A 23,654-nucleotide genomic window follows, 5' to 3' on the forward strand; every position below is an offset into this window, starting at 1 on the left:
TCTTGTAGAATATTGCTTACCCAAAATCCTTGCAGCACTTTACAGCCAGGTTGGCTGTGACTTTCCTTTCATTAGACATGCATGCTGCCAGATTGCCTCCTCGGTGAAGGATCCCACATGTTTCCTTCCACCCCAAGATATTCCATACCAATCCTTTGTGTTTATTCATAAATAGGACACACACAGCCTGTTTATTTCTCTCTTGTAGATTTTACAATCCTTAACCCCTCCCCAGGCTCCAATAGGCATACATTGTGAGGCATTCAATACTCAAATAACCAGACAGGGAGATAGGTGTCTATTACCTCCTGCCTGAAAGGAAGATGTCCGAGACATGTCATCTTTTGGTGATCTACCTTAACTCCAAGACCTTAAGGACCCAATTTTCAGCATAGACACACAACTCCTTAAATACTATCCGTACGTACGTGGCCTGGCTGTGCCTCTTCAGCCCCCGAGGCCCCACCCCTAGGGTGGAAGCTGGGTCCAGGTTGGGGTAAGAGCCACACGGGCAGCTGTGGGGAGCCATGGACCCTCCACCTGCCCTGGGCTGGGGACACAGGTGGCGGGGACACAGGCCGGGGGCTAGCTGTCGGACCCCTCCCACCCCGGGCAGGTAGAGGGGCCTGGGCTCCCCAGCCCAGCTCTGGCTTCCGGCTTGAGTAGGGGTGGGGCCTCGGGGAAGAGGAGGAGCAGGGGCGGGGCCACAGAGGGGGAGGGGCATCTTGGCCCCCCACTTTTAGGAAGAATCTGTTGCCCCTGCCACACCCCGCTTCTCATCCTGCAATCCCTAGCCTCCTGCACTGTGCACCTTCAAGCTTCTGCAACCAATGAGGCAGGGAACCTGTATAGTCAACAGCCTCACTTGTGACACAGCCCTGATTCATCCCTAGAGCACTGGATTATTATGTAACTCATTTCACATAAGGGGCCTGATTCTCCTCTCTCTTGAACCCCACAAAGACATTTACACATGTGCCAAGTGGGTATAAAACTCAATTGGACGATAATTTTCCTCTCCACTTCAGTGGGGCTATTACCAAGTACTACTCAATGTGAGTGAGTGAGTAGGATCAGAGCCCATAAGTGGTATGGTATCAGTATGAAACAAAGAAATTGATTTTCCCCCCCCTTTGTGTGTCTACATAGATTTTCTGGAAGTTAAGGAAGTTCACATGTTCAAGAGTGACCAGGATGTTAACAAGCAGGAGCACCATACTGACAAGTACTACCACCCTAAGTTGATTGTACGCCGTGGACAGCCTTTCCTTATCCAAATTGACTTCAACCGTCCTTACAATCCTGAAAAGGACCAGTTCTGGGTGGAATACCTTATAGGTAAGTGCCAAACAGGAGCTATGTAGTATTAGCAAAGTAAAGTTTATAGAATATCTATATCAGTCCCAAATAATATAGTATCTAAGGGCCTGATCTTCTTCAATTAAAGTCAGTGAGACAGTAGGATGTGCTTAAAGCTAAGCATATGCATTCAATGCTTTGCTGAAACAGGGCCTGAATCCGGCTAGCCTTACTCATTCATATAAGTCAATGGAACTACTCGTATGAGAAAGGTGAGCAGGGTTTGTCCCTCTATGTATATTCAAAAGCTGTACTTTACTATATTGGATTGCCAATGTTATCACTAGTTTATGTTTAACAGCAAAATGATAGTGGTGGTGGGCAGATTAGAAAAACTTGTTACAGTAACTCCTTGCTAACGTTGTAGTTCCGTTCCTGAAAAATGCTCCTTTAAGCGAAACGATGTTAAGTGAATCCAGTTCCCCATAAGAATGAATGTAAATGTGTAAATGGGGGGTGGGTAGGTTCCAGGGAAATATTTTTTGCCAAACAAAAGACATTATACACACACACACACACACACACACACAGAGTATAAGTTTTAAACAAACTAATTCTGTACACAGCAATGATGATTGTGAAGCTTGGTTGAGGTGGTGGAGTCAGAGGGTGGAAGATGGAGGGATATTTCCCAGGGAATGCCTTGCTGCTAAATGATGAACTAGCACTCGGCTGAGCCCTCAAGGGTTAACACGTTGTTGTTAATGTAGCCTCACACTCTACAAGGCAACACGATTGGAGGGAGGAGATACAATAGACGCATGGCAGTGGCTGCAAACATTCTCTGTGGAAACTGAATGTGATAATGAACCCATGCTGTCCCACTGGAGTGCACCACTTCCACCACTTTCCAAAGTGCCAGAGGGTGCATGTGTGTGTGAGACAGAGACATACCCCATTTGTGTGTGTGTGTATGAGAGAGAGAGAGACACCGTGTGTGTGTGTGTGTGTGTGTGTGTGTGTGTGTGTGTGTGTGTGAGAGAGAGAGAGAGAGAGAGAGAGAGACATACTGTGTGTGTGTGAGGGAGAGAGACGCGCATCGTCCCTTTAAGTATGCTGACCCCACTCTAAGTACACTGACTTTTTAAGTAGATCAGCAAGTTGAGACAGCAGCTGCTGCCAGCAAGCTCCCTCAGTCCTGAGCCCTGTCATGTCCCCCCTGCTCTGTGAAGATGGGGTACAGGAGCGGGGGAGGGGGACACCCTGACATCAGCACCCACCTTCCCCTCCACCCCCTGCATAGCAAGCAGGAGGCTCCCGACAGTAGCTCCAAGGCAGAGGGCAGGAGCAGCACACGGCTGTGGGGGGAGGGACACCAGAACTGCCTGGCAATTAATAGTCTGCTGGGCAGCTGCCACACAGGGAACTTAGGGGAGCTGATGTGGGGCTGCTGGCCCACCCTGGTTCCAAGCCCCCACCAGCTAGCTCCAATGGGCTGCTCTTCCTGCAAGCAGTGGACAAAGCAGGTGGCTGCCAAACAACGTTATAAGGGAGCATTGCACAACTTTAAACAAGCATGTTCTCTAATAGATCAGCAACGTAACAACGAAACGTTAACCGGGAGGACATTAAGTGAGGAGTTACTGTACTTGCAATTTCGGAGGATCTAGAGAAAAGAGGAAGAGATCGTAGTCAGGAGAAATGGCAGAAATGTGTGTGTTGATATAAAAAATAGTTCTATGCACAAGGGGAAAAGCAGAACAATAGAACTGTGAGAGTTTCTATAATGTGTACTTACTGCTCAATATATTAAACTGGAAAATTCTTAGGCAAGGGAAAAAAAGATTGCAACCTTGGAATCAGAAAGGTATTGCAATCATAAAGACCAGATCATGAGTCATCCTGCATGACTACTCAGGAGAATAAAAGCAGGCATATAGTGATCCCTTGCACCAGATACTTCCATCACAGGGAGAGGAAATGATCCCCTCCCCCAATGCACCAGCCAGTGCAAACAGGGGATAGGCTGCAGGATATGTCCTTAGTAAAGAAGGGGGAAAGTGAGAAAGCAGACTGCAGGTCTGAGTCACAAACTGCTTCCCACTCTGCTTCTGGGACAGCGGAGTCGTACACTGCCCCATACAGAGGGCTTTTAGTAAAGTCACAATTTCACCCTGAGTTCTCTCTGAATTTTTTTTAAGACGTCTCTGTTCCTTCCTGTTATAGATTATGTATAAATTGGTTTGAATTGACATTTAATATATACCTTCCTGAGAACTGCATTTTGAAACTTGTATTACTGATTTTTTTCTGCTCTTGGATTATGATCATGTATCCACTTATTAGATTTGTTACCTTTTTATGATAGACATACTGTATCTTTTAAACATATACATGGTGAAGAAGTTGCAGTCTGCAATTCCGCCCCCCCCCCCCCCCCACTCTGTTACTTCTCATTTCAGTTAGGGTTAGGAGGCATGTTGTGGTAGTCTAATGAGCTGATTGGCTAGAACATCCGTAAGTGCCTTAAAATTTAATATGCACAAAGATTATTAGTCCTTTTGGGAATCTAATTAAATTCAAGGCTTTTCCAATTCACCTTTATATCTTTAAAACAAACAGTTATAGTTGGAAGAAGTGAAAAATGGAAAGTTTGTTTGTTATTGCATTGTGTGATGTATGATGAATAAAACAAAATTCAGAATTCTTTTTAAAAGTGGTATTTGTTTTAATTTTTTTATTGAAGAATTCTGAAACTTTTTAGATTCATTTCTCATAAATAACACAATGCAATAAAACAAAGTATACATGTGCATCGACAGGGCTCTTTCCCAGCATAGATCTTCCAAGTTTCATACCATGGCTTCATGGGAATGCATAGTGTACTGGTATGCAAGGGGCACTGTCTGGTATTTCAGTGGTTGCAGAAGAATCTATGATCCAGGGCTCATTGAAGTCAGTGGAAAGACTTCCCCCTAGTTCACATTAGAGATGGATCTGAACACTGTGGAGAAGCTTGCAATACAAACCCAGTTCCACATCATAACTTTGCAATCGACTCCTTTCTTTATGATGAACCAAACCAAAACCCCAGAGCCAAACTTTTTTTTTCTTTTTAAAGCTTTGGAGTGTTTGAAATCCAGATCCATCTGTTGGGGCTTGGGCTCAATTCTAGTGCGTGTTCTGTGTAATTCAGACACAAACATTGCATTTCCCAACTTCCAAATGCTCAGCCCAGCCATTGGCCTCTCTCATCCTTATTCTAGTCAGTCCCTCCAGTGCTGTGTTTGGACCAGGCCAGAGAGAAGTCACCAGCAAATAGCTACAGCAAACCTTTTCATTAAACAGGAGCCCAATGGGAAATGATAGTGACCTCAAACATTTAGAGGGATGAGCTAATGGACCTAGTCCTTTAGCTTAGGGGCAGCAGTACATGCTAGTCTCTGTATGTGGTCTGCCTGGTTGAGTGGGACAAAGCCCTACCTTCTGCCAGTCAGAGACAGACTTGCTCAGTGCGGCCCTATCGATGAGTGGCAAATTATTTCCACAAAGCTAAATCCATATTCAGCCATCCTGCTATTTCTTGCTAAGCATCTTGTATGTAGTTCTTTTTTGCAGTCTCATGTTCGTAGGTTGCAATGGAAACTGAAAGCACTCGAGCACCTCTTAGGAAGCACTCAGCTGTAGGTAAGCAGGAGAACAAGGAGCTAGTTTTTATGAAGGAAGACTTAGCTGCTTTTCTCCTAGTGATTCAGAGTGCAGTGTTTCAGAGTCGCCATTCTTCCCGCATGATGTCTTTCCCTGAGGAGATGACAGAATTTCACAATACTTACAGTAGTGAGCATCCCTTGATTAGTGAAATACTTGATGGCAGTACACTGTTTAATACTTGATGCTGTTGGGCAGCAGTCAAATCTGCAGCACATTTTCTGATCATGGTGCAGGACATAGCTTCCAAAAGGCAAGCAAGGAGCTGCTACACTATCTTGTGATAAGCTTCCAGCCCTACTGAACTCACTGCCAGCACTAAGCAAGCTGAAATCCAGAACACTGCTTAATACTCTGCACTCCGACAAATGTTTCTCTATAACCACGTGAGGGTGGGGGTTTATGTGGGCAGCAACAAAAAAAACAGAACAGTACACATGGGAGGAGGAAGTCATGTAGGAATGCTAAGTTGACATTTCTTATTGGCAGTCTGTTTGCCTCTTGCTACTTCCTTCTAGTGGAAGGTTCAATATTTAATGATCTTGAGGGGACGGGGAAGAGGTTTCTCTGCAAATACTTAGGAACAAACAGAGACTGCTGAAAGATTCTGCATTTTGTTTGCCATGAGGAAACTCACTCTGTCTGCATTTAGTGTCATGTTCCTGGGAAGCAGGCACCTGGCTTACCAAATGAAAGCGGTACTTGCAAAGGAATTTGGCAGACAGCAGCAGCAAATCATTGCAACCCAAGCCAGAGCTTTGGTAGATAAGAATGTAAAAGGTATTGCATGAAAATAAGAGGAATGTTGTAGATTTGAAAGTTTTTAAGTTGATGGATATTAAGCAGCCTTACAGGTGACTGTAATGACCTGCAAAGATCCTCCTCTCCTCTATTCACAAACATGTAATTTAAAATAATCAAATAAGAGACCATCACCAAAGAAACCATCCCAGGTTTTACAGCAGATTTAATGCATTCCAGGATGGGGCTTGCGGCGTTTAACACTCAATCCTGTGCAGTGCTGAGTATCTCAGCAGGAGCAGATGCCTTGGCTCCCAGTCAATTCAGTGGAGGTTGAGGATACTTAGCACCTTGCAGGGGGTTCTCTTTGCAGAATCAAGCCCTTAGTGAGTGCTGTGTAGATACCAACATAGAACGTATGTGTTTAGCAGGGTGACCAGATGTTCTGATTTTATAGGGACAGTCCTGATATTTGGGGCTTTTTCTTATATAGCTGCCTATTATCCCCCACCCCCTTCCCAATTTTTCACACTTGCTATCTGGTCACCCTAGTGTTTAGTAAAGATGATTCTTGCTGACAGTAATTCAGCATGGAGGTTTAATAGATTAAAGACCAGTTCTGCTCTTAAAAATGACTCATAGGCGCAGGAACTAGGAGTGCAGGGGGTGCTGCAGCACCCCCGGGCTCACAGCTGCCGGCCCCGCGCACCCGGGGTCCCGGCTGCCGGCCCGGTGCTCCGAGGCCACCCCGTGCCTGGGGCTTTTCTCCTGGCCTCAGCTCGGGGGCTGGGGGGAGTGGACAGGGGTAAGGGGGCTGGCTTTCAGCACCCCCACTATTAAAAATGTTCCAGCGCCACTGAAATGACTAAGTAACAATGGCACTGGTATACTCCAGAGACCTGGTCCCTGCGTGTATTCAGAGTTATCGTTTTTAGTTTCCTGGCTAAAATAAATTTTTACTACTCTTTAGTCCTGCTAATGTTGCAGACCTAATGCCGCTATGGGAGAGTGAACTGGATTCCAGTCTGGTTTGTGCATTGCTAACAGGACTATGAACTAAGCTAAATTTGGATTGCAGAATCCTTTTAGTTGGTAATGAATCACATGGGGTAAATAACAAATTTGCAAAAACTCAGTCTGATTGCCAACAACTCCCAAGCAGAGTGAAGTTAACTGAATACATTGTTCATTACAAATAGTTCATGCATCTCCATTTAAAAATACATCATTTCACAACACCGTACCACATAGCTACCTAGTGAATACAGTACCTTAGCAGAATGTTTCTGTTAAGATGATCAGTAGTGAAGTAATGTAAATGTTAACATTTTAGACAGTCGTAATTAAGTTTCACATGTAACACCTCGTTGAATGGCTGTCCAGGGGAAGAGCAACTTAAGTTCTTCTAGTTTTAGGAGCTTGATGGGAGCTTTGCTGGCCGAGGCTATAAAATGGATGCAATGAATCAAGGAATCCACCAAACATCCTGGACTTATTCACTTCTGGTCAAGTTGGGGCTGTGTTGGCTTTCTGGCAGCCTAGTGAAGGGGCAAATGCAGGTATTTTGTGCTACTGGAAGCCCCACAGCAGATTTTTCACAGTCGGGGAGGGAGCTTGTGGTGAATCTGTCCATCTGTGCGTATTGCTGCAGATAACCAAGCTGGCACCAGTGCTGTGAAAGCTCAAGTACGAGCGCTTATTTAGAACTGGTAGTTCTAACAATGATTTCTTTGAAAAACGATTGTATGATTAGGTCTGCTAATATGGCCTTCAATCTCACTTTTCATAGTAGTTTCTATTCCCGGGAGAATTCTGTAGCACGTCCGGTAGGGGTGCGGGTATCTGGGCTGGGGCGCCCTGCAGCTGGGCTCTGGGGTGTACGGGGTGAAGGTGCCTTGGCTGGGGGGGCACCCCGTGACTGGGCTCTATGGAGGAGGGGGTGAAGGTGTCTGGGCTGGGGGGCACACTGTGGCTGGGCTCTGGGGGTAGGGACTGAGGGTGTCTGGGCTTGGAGGGTGCCCCGTGGCTGGGCTCTTGGAGATAGGGTGTACAGGTGTGTGGGCCGGGTGGGGGAGTGCCCCATGGATGGACTCGGAGGGAGGGGGGGAAGGGGTAGTGAGTGTCTGAGACCGGAGGGGAAGAGTTTTCCCCCAAGATGTGCCCAGCTGGCATGTGTGACACACCCACACTGAGGTTCCCAACGAAAGCATAACAGAGAAACAGGAACTGGTTTGTCATAGAGATTTCTTTACCTCTCTACTCCTGGAGGAATCTTTCTTGTTGTCTGTATTGTTACTGACATACTTGCTGACCAGTATTTTGAAATAATTTACCAAAATAATTGAAACTGGTATGATTATATTGTGTTATTTTGACAAATAAAATATGCAGAATTTTGCAGAAATTTTAATTTTTTGGTGCAAAATTTTTAATTTTTGACACAGAATTCCCCCAGGAGTAGTTTCCTGTACACTACCAAAACTGTTGATGACTTTATGTGGTACATCCTTATTCTAATGAGATATTTCTATGCATTGTTGTAAATCTTAGAGCTAGTCATACCTTCCTTAAATTGCTTCATAAATCCATAGATATCGGTCTATCTATAAATGTTATCATAAACCTCTAATTTATCAATACACTTCAGAAATGGTTATAAATCCCAGACCTCTCGGCTAATCTCACCCCCACTTCCCATGCATCTATAAATCATGGAATATTTCTCTGAAACTAGAGCAGAAACTTCCTTCTCTCTTTTCTGTAGCCTTATAGGGCAATGCTCAGAGGGACTGTTACTCATATGAAATCAGTCAAGAGTAAAGAATTCTAAGGCCTGATCCTTTATGCTTTATTCAGGCCAAACTCCCAGGAAAGTCAAGAGGGTATTGCATGAGGAAAGACTTACAGGGTTAGTGGCCCGGTCCAAAGCCCTCAGAAGTCAATGGGAGTCTTTCCAGAGCTCAGGGTCCTTAGTCTACTTTTAAAGAAAAAAAATGTCACTCTTAATTGATCAGAACGTTTTTTGACATTTAATACAGAAGCAGTAAATCTTGTGCTTTCTGAGATTAACTTTGCCAATGGAGTCGTTTTTGCCCATTGGATTCAGAAAAGATTTCTGACTATTTGAGAACATTGCCTGGGATGGTCTGTTTTCTCGACAGAATGTCTGGTAAAGCACGTTGTCTCAGTCATTATGACAATATGCAAAAGAGGACTGCCTCGGTCACTGTGACATTGTGGCAAAGCATATTGTCTGCCTGTTTAATCAAAGGCCATGGTTTAATTAAGTAAATATTTTCCCCCTTTAAAAAGAATGGATTCTCATAAACATACAGGAACGCATGATGGGCTGAGCAGAGAGTCCGTGTCACGTCCCATATTGTTTCTATTTTCTAAAGAAATTCCCATTCTTTGGAGCCAGAATTATTTATGACCATTAGAACACACTTCCTAAAATTGGTCCAGGACATAAAAACAACTGCATGCCAGCTGCTAGCTAAGAACAACAAATCTGTTTGTTTTCTGCATGATAATGTCGAGGGTATATTTTTTTCACCCTGGCGTTCTTTGCCAAAAGCTAGAAAGGCATAGGAAAGGAATTCTCTGAGACCTTTTACAAAATCAGGATTTTTTTATGCAAAAAGACCTAGATTCTGTTGCTCAATTGCATCTATGCAACAACAGTAACTTTTAAAACTTAGCTTCTTTTTTTTTTAAATGCCTTTAATAACTAAGAATTAGTAACTGCAGTGGGTGTTTAGCAGGTTTTAGCCCAGGGAATGTGGTCAGATCTGGGTAAAGTTGTGCTGATGTGTGTTTTTTCAAAATGTTTTCAAGTCTGCATGCAGCCCTGCTAAAGGCGATGCTGTTTGAAGTTAGGAGGGAACCAGATGTGACACTAAGGCAGCCTCTTAGAGAGAGACTAATATCTTCAAGGATTTGTTCCTCTTACAGGCTGTGATCATTTGGGGCAGGAAGGTTGGTTTTTTGTTTTTGTTTGTTGCTTTTTTGACAGCTGGATGTTTGTAAAAATTATTCATGAGCGTTAGCTGATCATGATCCCAGAGTACCCACCTACCATCCTTAGGCTGTTTGTTATAATAAGGCTTACCTCTGTTACAAGGCTACTATACTCTGGCTCTCAGCTCCAACTTATTTATCATCCTGTCACAATTATTATACTTCCAGGACCTGCTTGGAAATGGATTCTTTATGCTATGTATGAAGGGTCTATCTGGGTAAAATGAATGAGTCGAACAGGAAAAATATTAACCTCACTGTGTATATAATAAGTCTCCCAAAGGAAGACAGATTCTGGTCCCTTTTTTTAAATATCTGCTAATGAGAATCTGGCTGCGAAATAGTGTGGGGCCCCCACATTTTGATATAGATCTTAAAACTAATGCACTCTGGAGCAGGTGGGGGAATATCCTCTGGATTCTAAATATATCTTTAAAAGAAAATCCCATTACTCTGTCTGCCAACAAAAGTATCACCACTGATTTGAGGGACCTATCCAAAAACATCTTGCGCTCCCTCTGCTGGCCCTGTAGCAGTAGTTAACGAATATGCCCTAATTGCAGAGCAATACTGATATCAGTATGTGCTCGCTGGTGCACATACAATGAATTAAACCAAAATGACATGTTAGCTTCAATCTTGATTAGAACAATGGAGCTGGAGGAGGAAAGCCCATGAGAGTTTTCCCTGATTCAGAACTGTCCTGATGTTTGTTAAGCTGAAAATAACAACATTGGTGTATCTATTTGGCAGGGTTTTGTTTAAAGAGCTTGTTAACTGGAGGAAGATTACTCTTGTGTTGCTGACTGAACCTTATTCTGCCTTCCTTCCTCTCTCCCCCACAATCACTGTAAATTCCTCCCTTATGCTCTACAACTATATCCAGCATTAAGCCTAGCATACTAGAGTAACTGACAGGACCTTGAGGTAATGCTGATATACCAAGCAACCAAGACATACTTTAAACAGAGCGAATTTCTATGTGGGATACGTGTGTAGGTGACCACAGGTCTTTGTTTTAATTTAACTTGTTTATTCTTTTACTTCTAAATCAATATGCTTGTAGCAGTTGTTGATGTGATGGTGGATGGTCATAGTTTATCTCCCTGTACAAAAGGCTGGGCTGTGGTTTTTGTAGGTGCCTTTCCTCATGTTTTTGGAGTACCTTAATGCACATTCTGTTACTAAATAAGATATTGGACACCAGCAGGAGAAAGCCCCAAGCCAGCATTAAGGATGGAATCCCAGCCACATTGAATGGCAGAACTCCCATTGACTTCAAACGGGTTAGGATTTCACTCTTAAGTATTTGTTTACTTCCAAATAATTAGGCAGTGTTGGCATACCCAGGCCCAGTAAACTCTGGGCCAAATTCATGCTGTGACGTTGCACTCTATATGATTTTATGAAAATATTCTAATGAGTGTGAATATAATGTAACTGGAATATGCTTCATGCAAAAGGTCTCTTGTAAGGTATCATTACAAAGCTTATAATCCACTGAGTGTAGTCATCCTATTTGTATAAATGTATCATTCTTGTATCTGAAACTAGAAAAATGAAATATAACTCTGAGGTCCTATTGTAATTATGCAAAGTGTGGGCCATTAATGGTGGTTTGGAATCTTGATGACTCCCATCAACCAGGACAATTGACTGTGGATGGCTCTGTTTGCTTGCAGGCCTTCCTGTGAGTCAGGCTGGGAGGAATGAGGGCTTGAAGTCTTACAGTGACATGTGATCATGTCACCTGAACTGGAATCCATCTTTAACCTGGTGCTTTTCCATTTAGAAGGATGGGTGGGAACCCAGAGAGGAACAAAGGATTCCTGCCTTGTGCAAAAGATATATAAGGGGGTGGAACAGAACAAAGGGGGTTGAAATCATGAAAAATCCCCTACCTACCATCTGAGCTGGAACAAGGGCAGTACCAGGGAAAGGATTGTGGCCAAACTAGGAAGGCATCCAGTCTGTGAAAGAAGCTTATTGAAACATCTCTGAGGGCATGCATCTGATGAAGTCAGTATTCACCCACGAAAGCTTATGCTCCAATACGTCTGTAAGTCTATAAGATGCCACAGGACTCTTTGTCACTTTTTACAGATCCAGACTAACATGGCTACCCCTCTGATCTCTGAGGGTGTTATTTTATCTGTAATCACTTTCTTACTGTATTAGGTTTCGACTTGTGTGTTTTATTTTATTTTGCTAGGTAATTCACTTTGTTCTGTCTGTTATTACTTGGAACCACTTAAATCCTACTTTTTGTATTTAATAAAATCACTTTTTACTTATTAATTAAACCAGAGTATGTATTAATACCTGGGGGGGGGGGGGGCAAACAGCTGTGCATATCTCTCTATCAGTGTTATAGAGGGCGAACAATTTATGAGTTTATCCTGAATAAGCTTTATACAGGCTAAAATGGATTTATTTGGGGTTTGGACCCCATTGGGAGCTGGGCATCTGAGTGTTAGAGACAGGACCACTTCTTAAGCTGTTTTCAGTTAAGCCTGCAGCTGTTGGGGGACATGGTTCAGACCTGGGTCTGGGTTTGTAGCAGGCTAGTGTGTCTGGCTCAAACTGGCAAGGTTCTGGAGTCCCAAGCTGGAAGGGAAAGTGGGTCAGAAGTAGTCTCAGCACATCAGTTGGCAGTCCCAAGGGGATTTCTGTGATCCAACCCGTCACACATGCCTCCGTCAGGTAAGTGAGCTAGACTCAGGGGAGGGTTTAATGAGCCCTACATCAGTGCACCCATGAGGTGGAGAAGCACAATCAATTTCCCAGCACTGGAGAGCGCAGAGTATTACTGTCCATACTAGCTGTCCCAAAGAACATGTATTGGAATGGGGTGAGAACACTGAGTGAAGTCATGGCCATGCACCTGCATCATTTACCCTATTACATAGGAGTGGCAAACGATGCCCTTCTCCTCACCCCATCCCACCCCTTGAGCCTGTACAAGCCACACACAATTGAGACCTGAATGTACAAATATGGGCCACATCCCACTTGCCTTCAGAGGAGTAGTCCCTTCTGAGTTCCGTGAGTGAAGTGAGACAACGCTGGCGCCAAAGTGAGGCACTTTCCTTATAATGAGGGATTATTCTGGGGCATTACGATGAGTTACTACTCCATAAACATTCTTCAAAGCACTGTTAGGAGGGGACTGGATGGTTCTAGGTAATAATTGATGAGTGAGCCTTTCATGTTTAGAAGTCTTGTTTTAAATTCAGACCAGATCAATAGTGACCAAAAGTTATTGCCGTCTGGTGTCCCTTTGGTGCCCTGTGTAAAATGTGTTGATGGTTTCAGACCAGTCCCTAGTAGGCAGATGTTCACATCACAGAAAGTGAAATCGCTGACACTCCTGTTGTCAGTCTCAGGCCACAGAAAGGGGAAGGACCGAATGAGCCTGGAGACTGAACTCCTCTTGCCTCTCACATCCAGAGGTGATTCCTGAGGCATGTCGGTGGGACTGTGAGATGATGGAGCTAGTAGCACCACTGGTTGTTTTGTACATAAACAATTTAAGCTTCCAGTGTGATCAATCTGGCTTTTCACAAATCCTCAAATTCACTTTTTAAAAATATTAATGGGAAAAATATTTTATGATTGGCAGAGCTGGTAGCATCACCTATGATTAAGGTTGCCTGACACTTCCCATTATAAGGCCCTGTTATTAGTTGTTTATAACATTGCAAATTTTAACCATTTGTGCTGAAATTTTGCATGCTCAGTGGATGTCTACCTCAGGCTGAATTGTTTCAGAAAATGTCAGCCAAAATGGTTTGGCTATTTCTGAGAATGAGGCTAGAGAGAAATACGTGGGTTTTTTTGCCCATGTTAAAATAGTCTGGTGACCTTTTTTTGGTGAAGCTCTAGCACCTATATGCTTTGGAGCAGAGACTTGAAATTTGTCAGGGATGTGCCTTTTGCCAGATTTGCCCAAGTTTTAAGCCTTTGAAGAATCATAGTTTGGACATGCTCAGTAGAGATTTCTTAGATTTTAGTAGCTTAATTCCCTGAAGATTCTACCCCCACTGGCATGCTCCAGCTAGGACTTTCCCTGCAATTGCACCTCAGGGCTGCTATGGGCCAGGTCAGGCCAGTTCTGGCCATCTGAATTGAGAGCTGGGAGTATCTCTACTGTGCTCTCAATGACCTCCTGCTGGGCCCAAGAAGCATAGAGGAAGAAGCTGCCTGATTTGAATGGAAAAGGGAGAAGCGCCTGATCTGCAGGATTGGGGGCAAGTAGATTGGAACAAGGAGCCTGTGGGGAGAGGACACTGGCACTGGTTAGACAAGGTGACTGGGTATGGGAGCCAGGGAGGAAAATGGGTGTGTCAGTGGAGAGGGGGAATTGGGCACTGAGAACAGATGAGAAGACTAGGACTGGTTGGGCAAAGAGACTGTGACAGGAGTGAGGGGCTTGGAGATTGGATGAGTTGTCTAGGGAGAGAGATTGGGACTGGAAATTAGTGGAGAGGGGGAAAAGAGGAAGGCAGGATCAGGAATAGCTGGGCAAGGAGACTGGGATGAGAAACCATGGGTGGGAAAGACTGGGATAAGGTCAGATTGGAGGTGATCGGGCAGAAGGGGGTCACATTTAAGGGGTGTGGGCAGAAGAGTCTGTGCTCTTTGGACCAAACTCCCTCCAGATCCTGGAATGGAGTCAAAGATCCCTGAGTCTCACCATTCCTCTAAGTCAGCAAATATCTATGACATCCACTGCCAAACACTCACCCCCCTCTAGTGCTGATCCACCTGAAGGATGACTACCTGCTATTGCTATCAGTTATTCCATTAGCTCAAGTGCTGGAGGTTTGTGTGGTGGCTCTAAAGCTTCCAGCCCTGCGGCTGACCAGTGTGGGTGTCAACATGATGGCAATTTTTGGGTGTGGTGTTTGTTTGCTAGGTTCTTTAAAAAAAATAACTAAGAATTTACACACAAAATACGTTAAAAGAACATTAAGGTTACAAAGACACGCACTGAAAAGTTAAAATATGACAGAACTAAGGTTGCCAGGGCAACCTTAATTTGGTCTCCTTGTATTATGATACAGACTTTAATTACATAATTACATACTCCCCCCCCTTCCCCCTCCCCCATTTGTTTCAGAAGTTGGAAGGTGTGTAGTGAATGAGGCAGGGGATTGCAGGAAGAGAAAGGACGGTCTCATGGTTAAGGCAGTTGAATGCTGCCCTGGAGACTTGGATTCTATCCCTGCCTCTGCTACAGAGTTCCTCTGTGATGCTGGGCAAGTCTCTTATACCAAACTTTTCGCAGTTGGTCACTAACTGGGTGTTCCTCATTTTCTGGATGCCTGAGTTGAGACTGTATGGTCTGATTTGTTGAATTGCTGAGCACTCGCAACTGCAGTCAATAGGTGCTGTGTTTTTACATAGAAAATGCTATATAATAAGTTCTCTGAAAAATTAGGTCCCAATTTGGGCACTCAAAATTAATGGATACTTTTGACCTTAATCTCCGTGCCTCAGTTCTCGTTCTGTAACAAGGGCATAATAACCTCTCACCTCACAATGGTCTTGTGAACATTCATTAATGTTTGTGAAGCGCTCAGATGCTATAGTAATGAGTGCCATAGAAAAGTGCATGAGGAAATCAATAATTCTGTCTTCAAAGCAGGGTTTGAGTAGTGTGGAGTAAATAAAGCCTGTGGCCACACATTGAATAATGAGGAGAAAGTAAAATACCATGAAGTGAGCACCATCCATCTGTGTATTGAATGAGGCCAGGGTCCTGTGGAAAAAATAGTATGTAAATGTGTATAGAAGACTGAATGCATACTATGCATTGCATAATCCATCAGAATCACTCCGTCAGTTCCCACAAGCCCTCAGTTCATTGCAAATGATGACAAACCAACCCCAACTTTTTCACTCAGCACAGGCACCCTAACCACTCCCAACTCTAGAACCTTCCCAGCATCCCTTGCTTGGCAGTCTCTGCCGTCTCCGCTCCTAAACCTTCTTGCTTCTTCTCTAACAAATCTTGACTGACTCCCAGCAATAGGGGCCTCCTTTATTACACCCATCCAGACCTATCTGCTACCTTTCTGGACCTCTCTTGTTCTCATCTCTCACACATATATAACCCTTCCTCCTACTTGCTTAAACCACCTGTAACACCTGCCCCTCCTCAAGCAAGTTTCTCCTCATGGACTTTCAAATTCATCCAGTTTCTGCACCAACAAATTGCAGTAGGCAACATTTTTAAGGGCTAAAATATGACTAATGGGATAAAAGGATTATGAGGTGCTCAGATACTATAGTGATGAGGGCCATATAAGCATTTTAGGTAGATGTGTTAGCAATATTTCAGGGAAATTCTTGCAGAAGGCAGTGTTGTGCATTTAATAATTGAGTGATAACACTGGTCTACAATTTTTGAGAAGTTGTCTGCTTCAGAGATAAAATGTGCTATTTATTATGTATTTTGATGTGCTGAATTCAAATATGACAATTAAAACAACTGATTGGCTACTGTTTCTAAGATATTTAAGTTTTTACATTTTATGTCTATGTATATTGTGTAGATAGTTTTAATCATAAATTGTAAACCTAGGTCTTTTCATGTGTTTATGGTTTACATGATAATATTTCACCTGTCCTGTTTATGTAACACTTTAAAAATCAGCAAAAGGGTTATATAAATAAAATTTATTATGAAACAAAAGGCAAAAAACTATTATGTACATAGTTTAGTCCTATTCAGTGTCTACTCAGCACTTCTTGGCTTGTCTCTTGTATTCATTAAATGGAGCATCTCTTGTCACTGTCCAGCAATAGTCTGCAAGCATTGATGGGCTCCTTTTGCCCTGATAGCGTTTCTCCATTGCAACAATGTCCTGGTGAAATCGCTCGCTGTGCTCGTCGCTCACTGCTCCGCAGTTCGGTGGGAAAAAAATCTAGATGAGAGTGCAAAAAATGTATCTTTAGTGACATGTTGCAACCAAGGCTTTTGTATGCCTTGAGGAGGTTTTCCACCAACAACCTGTAGTTGTCTGCCTTGTTGTTTCCGAGAAAATTTATTGCCACTAACTGGAAGGCTTTCCATGACGTCTTTTCCTTGCCACACAGTGCATGGTCAAATGCATCATCTCGAAGAAGTTCATGAATCTGAAGAGCAACAAAGACACCTTCCTTTATCTTAGCTTCACTTAACCTTGGAAATTTTTCATGGAGGTACTTGAAAGTTGCTTGTGTTTTGTCACAGGCCTTGACAAAGTTCTTCATCAAACCCAGCTTGATGTGTAAGGGTGGTAACAAAATCTTCCTTGATTCAACAAGTGGTGGATGCTGAACACTTTTCCTCCCAGGCTCCAATGACTGTCGGAGTGGCCAATCTTTCTTGATGTAGTGGGAATCTCTTGCACGACTATCCCATTCGCAGAGAAAATAGCAGTACTTTGTGTATCCAGTCTGCAGACCAAGCAAGAGAGCAACAACCTTCAAATCGCCACAAAGCTGCCACTGATGTTGGTCATAGTTTATGCACCTCAAAAGTTGTTTCATGTTGTCATAGGTTTCCTTCATATGGACTGCATGACCAACTGGAATTGATGGCAAAACATTGCCATTATGCAGTAAAACAGCTTGAAGACTCGTCTTCGATGAATCAGTGAACAATCTCCACGCATCTGGATCGTGAACGATGTTGAGGGCTGCCATCCCATCACACCATCGATGTTGTTGCAGGCTACAAGATCACCTTCCATGAAGAAGAATGGGACAAGATCCTTTTGACGGTCACGGAACATGGAAACCCTAACATCTCCTGCCAGGAGATTCCACTGCTGTAGTCTGGAGCCCAACAGCTCTGCCTTACTCTTGGGTAGTTCCAAATCCCTGACAAGGTCATTCAGTTCACCTTGTGTTATGAGGTGTGGTTCAGAGGAGGAGGATGGGAGAAAATGTGGGTCCTGTGACATTGATGGTTCAGGACCAGAAGTTTCATCCTCTTCCTCTTCCTCGTCTGACTCAAGTGAGAATGATTCTGGTGCATCAGGAACCGGCAGTCCTTCTCCGTGGGGTACTGGGTGTATAGCTGATGGAATGTTTGGATAATGCACAGTCCACTTTTTCTTCTTTGACACACCTTTCCCAACTGGAGGCACCATGCAGAAGTAACAATTGCTGGTATGATCTGTTGGCTCTCTCCAAATCATTGGCACTGCAAAAGGCATAGATTTCCTTTTCCTGTTCAACCACTGGCGAAGATTTGTTGCACAAGTGTTGCAGCATATGTGTGGGGCCCACCTCTTGTCCTGATCTCCAATTTTGCAGCCAAAATAAAGGTGATGGGCTTTCTTAACCATAGTGGTTATACTGCGCTTTTGTGATGCAAAAGTCACTTCACCACAAACATAGCAGAAGTTATCTGCACTGTTCACACAAGTACGAGGCATCTCTGCTCACTTTGGCTAAACAGAAATGTGTCCCTTTGCAAAATCAAACACTGACAAATAAGAGAGCACGACACTGTATGATTTCTAGAGCTGATATAGGGCAATTTGTTCAGCAGAGTGATGTAAGCTTCGTTATGATTGCATCATCCATGACTTCTAGGAATAACATGATGCAATTCATATCATGTATGATGCAATACCAGCTTCAGATTGCATCATTCATTGTTTTGCCTAAAAAGCAAGTACTGTCCAAACCCAGTCATAGATTTATTCATAGATCCAGTCAAAGATGTATTTTAGTCATTTCTGGTTTAAATTGAGATCCCTTCCCTTTATAACTCACTTATCCTCCGCCATTCCCAAGTCAAGGGTCGTACATACTGACCCAATAGCATATCTTGAAAACTAGAGCCAATCAACAATTTTAAGCATCATTTTCGTTCTCAGTGACCCAGAATTAGTAAAGTTTGACTACATTTATTTCAGAAGCATTTTGGCTGTAGAGCAGTGTAATCATGCCAAAAAAGAGGGGAAGTGGGAAAAATCTTACCTAATGACGAAGAATAACTAAAGGCCTTACAGGCCAAAAAAAGACATTGTAACTGAGTTCTATCCTGCAACTTTGTATTACTATATCAATTCACATTTAACATTAGGCCTTTATCTGCTAAAGAAATCTTAAACAGTGTCAAAGTGAACCCATACATAACTTTTGATTTGCACAACTTCTTTTTTCCTCACATCTTCATTCTTCTCTCTCTCTCTCTCTCTCGTACACTCACACTCACATATATGGTTTAAGGGGAGGGGTGATCAGGTGCAAAAGCTTCTGCCTAAACTCTACTTAACTCTGAAGCTAGTGAATAGGATTGCCCTTTTCCTTGAGGCATTGCTGTTCTGAGGAGCTCTCCTCATTGTGTTGAAGTGTAGACATCAAAGACATGCTTTACAACCAGGTGGGACTATAGTTCATTTATTAGACTGGCAGACAGTGTTTGATGCCACTAAACACAACCTTAGATTAAAAACATGTAGTGCCAGAAAGGGCATAAAGTTGGGAACAAAACCTTCCAGAGATAAAAGATAATGACAAAAGCTGTAATTTAGAGGAATGCAATGTTTAGTAGGCAATTCTTTTTTGCTACTTGTTTACATTTAATAAAGCAATACGCTGCCAGGTCTGAGATGGCTAAGGGCATGTCTGCATTGCAATTAGACACCCGTGGCTGGCCCGTGCCAGCTGACTTGGGCTTGTGGAGCTCAGGCTAAGGGGCTGTTGAATTGCAGCATAGATGTTCGGGCTCGGGGTGCAGCCCAAGCTCTGGGACTCTCCCACCTTGCAGGGTCCTACAGCCTGGGCTCCAGCCCGAGCCTGAACATCTATACTGCAATTCAACAGCCCCTTAGCCCAAGCCCCACAGTTCTGAGTCAGCTGGCGTGGGCCAGCCCTGGGTTTTTAATTGCAGTGTAGCCATCGCCTTAAGCGTACGGTAAAAGGATACAAAATAGACCCAGTCTCATCAAGGTTGTTGGCTTGAATCAGTTCAGGTCTCTGGTCACTAAAATTTGTCACTGTCTGATGGACACAGGGTGATTCGTATGAAATGAATTGCTGTCAATCCAGGTTCCAATGGGCAGAAGTTCACATTATGGAAACCACCATAATTAGCAACTTTGATGGCAGTGTTAGCAAAGGGGACACAACCAGTGACTAAGAACAATTCCATTGTGGTCAGGTGTCTTTAGACAAACATGACTAAGCCCTTGTCTACACTGCCACTTACAGCGCTGAAACTTTCTTCGCTCTGGGGTGTGAAAAAACACCCCCCCAAGCGCAGCAAGTTTCAGTGCTGTGAAGTGTCAGTGTAGATAGTGCACCAATGCTGGTAGCCACGCTACCGGAGCTGGTAGCTATTCCCCTCGCGGATGTGATTTTATTACAGCGCCAGGAGAGCTCTCTCCCAGCACTGGAGCCGCGACTACACAGCCGACATTAAAGTGCTGCTGCGGCACCGCTTTATTAGACATACCCTAAGAAAAATGAGGACTAGACAGTGCAAGGGATTGTTAGGGATGTGTGGGGGATTGAATTTGGCCCGTGAACAAAGGCATTACCATTTAACGATTGTTTATCTCTCTATTTGTAGCCACAGCTCAGTTTCGAGTGGACATACGCCCACCTCATAAAAAATATCATCACACAGTAGCACCCTTTTGGAAATCGCAGAGGGGCCAGGGACTAATGTCTACTCCCATCTCTAGAGGACCCTTTAGATCAAGGATGAGGCACATCTCAGGGCACTGCAAGGGAGCTTGTAATGCTGTATCTGCTCTATGGATAAATGGAAGACTTGGGCCAGATATTTTTTTAAAGATATATAGGTGCGTAAAGATACAGTTAGGCACCTAGTGGAATTTTGAAAAGCACATAGGCACCTAAACACCTTTAAAAGTTTGCCCCTTAGTTTAATGGGCTGTCAGCTGGGCAACTTTCAGCAGCACAAAGTTCAGACTTTCCTCTTATCTTTTTAATTGAATAAACCAAGCAATTTACCCTGCTCCTTGGGATTAGATGGTTTGGAAGTTGCTAGTGATGTCTATTGAATAATCTAACTTGTTTATAAGGATTTCTGTAATAACACTCAGCTATGAGACCTTGTCTCTGAACTTCAGTGAACTCTGTTATTACTTTCAAATTCACTCAATGAATTCACTTTATGAAGTTCAGAGCAATATCCGATTCTTAATATCTTTGTAATGTAGCTTTACTATTTCCCTTTTGAGTTCTAATATATAATCTTATTCACAATAGACCCAGTTCACCAGCATGTGTTTAACTTCAAACACGAGTGGCCCCATTGACTTCAATAGAACAACACATGTCCTTCGAGCTGAACATGTCCTTAAGTGCCTGATAGTGTCTCTTCTAAAAATATATATTCATTCAAATGCAGAAGATATCTAGCCATTATCACTTTAACAAATATAATCTTCATATCAGTAGTACAGCTCCTACTACAGCACAGATCAGAAGATTTGTCAGGATTTTTGACCAGCTCTCTTGTCATGCAACCAGTGATTTCCTATTAATCATCTGAATCTAAGGGCTGCTAGAGTCTGTGCTGTAGCTCACGAGAGGCTTCAGAGTGTTAGTCTGTATCAGCAAAAATAACGAGGAATACTTGTGGCACCTTATAGACTAACAAATTTATTTGGGCATAAGCTTTTGTGGGCTAAAACCCACTTCATCAGCTGCACTGAGTGGAAAATACAATAGGAAGATATATATAGGAGTACATGAAAAGATGGGAGTTGCCTTACCCAGTAGGGGGTCGAGACAAATCAATTAAAGTGGGCTATTATCAACAGGATGAAAAATTACTTTTGTAGTGGTAATTAGGGTGGCTCATTTCAAACAATTAACAAGAAGGTGTGAGTAACAGTAGGGGCAAATTAGCATGGGGAAATTAGTTTTTTTTTTTTAGTTCTTGTAGTGACCCATCCACTCCCAGTCTTTATTCAGGCCTAATGTGATGGTGTCTAGTTTGCAAATTAATTCCAGTTCTGCAGTTTCTCATTGGAATCCAGGGAACTGGGGACAAAGGTGGCTTACAAAAGGCCCCATGCTGCTTCTGTGCTGGTGGAATTCTCACCTCCCTTATTGTGGATCGTGTTCAGCTTCTATATGGTACCACATTGGTGTATATAGGATGGCAGAATTGGTTCCTAAGTCTAATGCGCACTCGAGTATTAATACCAACCCCCTACCAAAGAGTAAGAAAGGTATTTTCAAAAGCCGTACGTGTATGTGGGTTTCAAGTGTGTAGGTTAAGCTAGTTGATTAGCTCTGCTGTCATCTGCTGCTGTTTGTTTATACAATTACTGTACATCAAAAGTGGAAGCAAAATACTTACTGTAAAGGGAAGAAGGATCAAATCCAGCATCAGTTTAAAGGGCAATCCTACATTCAGATCCAAATTATTAGTACCCAAAAGACTGTCATCTCTTATCCCTCTACACCTTAATTTTTAATGGCCTTTTTAAGATGTCCTGCACTTCAGCTTCCTATGTTTGCTATTGATTTTTGTTTTTTCTTTCTAATTCCTTTTTCTTTAGCAGGATTCTTACTTCTGTTGCATGCACCAATAAACAGAATATGTAAGGTATCTGGGTTGCTGCATCCCTGGACTTTAGGGCAAAAATGGCTATGTATGTGGTCCTGAACAATCCATCAGATGGAAGCATAGTAGAAACTCAGAGGCTGGGCTGTGTTATAAAGTTCAGATCCAGAGCTGGATTTATGTTATCCCAAAATGGATCTGGGACTATCTCTACGTCAGCATTATAAAAATAATTGGAAAGGAAAATCAGTTACATGCCCTGCATACTCCACTTCAAAGTACATAAATGCTATATTTTCACTCTACTATTATTAGACTTGTCTGTCCCTGTGCGTTTGCTTTCCAGTCATCTATATAAGAGCTTGCTAAGATCTGACTTATGATTTATTAGGGCAAGGATCAGTTTGGAGTTCAGGAGAAGTGTGATGCAATATCTAAACAATACTGAGATGTGGTGTTATCTATTATTCATATGGCAGCAATGCCTACAGGCCAGGGCCCTGCTGTGCTAAGGACTGTACAAACACATAACAAAGACAGTCCCATATAAATTGAAGAGGAGACAACTGGTGGATGCAGCAAACACATGGGGCGGGGGGGGGGGGGAGCACAAGGAAATGATGAGAGACTGAAATTGAGGCATTTACAAAGCTGTCGAATACATTCACAGAAGGATCCTCCTCTCTTTCCATTACTATAGGTCGTTATCCACAGCAAAACAAAGGCACTTACATCCCAATCCCTTTGGTTGAAGAACTGCAAAGCGGGACATGGGGAGCCAAGATTACCTGGAAGGAGGACAGTTCCATTAGACTGTCCATCATGTCTGCTCCGACCTGCATTGTGGGGAAATTCCGCCTCTATGTCGCTGTCCTGACTCCCTATGGCATCCGCCGGACAAAGAGAAACCCAGAGACTGACACCTACATACTCTTTAATCCCTGGTGCCCAGGTGAGGGGTGTGCAATATTCAGATGTTCATACTTCTGCGGCAAGGCCCATCTGTTTCCCCAGGCTTTTGGGGAGGCAGGGGTGTGATAAAGTTTGTGATGGGGGGGGGGTTATTGTCTGGGCTTGCCTTCTTATTTTTTTAACTTGTGGTTGGTTATTTTCTAGTTTGAGTGAGCAGTAGCTGGTGGCTTTACTTTAACTTTTGTTAAAGGTACCTAGAAGCCTGGATAGCTGCTTGATTGCTCTCTCTGTGTGTCTGATTCAAGGCCCACTGAGATCAATGAGTCTTTCCACTGATTTCACTGGGCATTGGTTCAGGGTGCAAAGAACTAAATGTTTAAAACCAGTGTTCCATTTGTGCATATAAAAATCAGAATTTGTG

General features: G+C 43.3%; 1 protein-coding gene across 1 annotated transcript in view; it reads left to right on the forward strand.

Annotated features, from left to right (window-relative positions):
* The window catches only part of F13A1 (coagulation factor XIII A chain), a 93,140-nt gene that overhangs the window by 12,855 nt on the left and 56,631 nt on the right, over window positions 1-23,654 (forward strand). Inside the window, exons 3-4 of the mRNA XM_065397722.1 lie at window positions 1,150-1,338; window positions 23,022-23,273. Of these exons, the coding sequence (XP_065253794.1) occupies window positions 1,150-1,338; window positions 23,022-23,273 (441 nt within the window). The remainder of the gene's footprint in view (window positions 1-1,149; window positions 1,339-23,021; window positions 23,274-23,654) is intronic.

The sequence above is a fragment of the Emys orbicularis genome, chromosome 2 (assembly GCF_028017835.1).
Source record: "Emys orbicularis isolate rEmyOrb1 chromosome 2, rEmyOrb1.hap1, whole genome shotgun sequence".
NCBI classification, from domain to species: Eukaryota; Metazoa; Chordata; order Testudines; family Emydidae; genus Emys; species Emys orbicularis.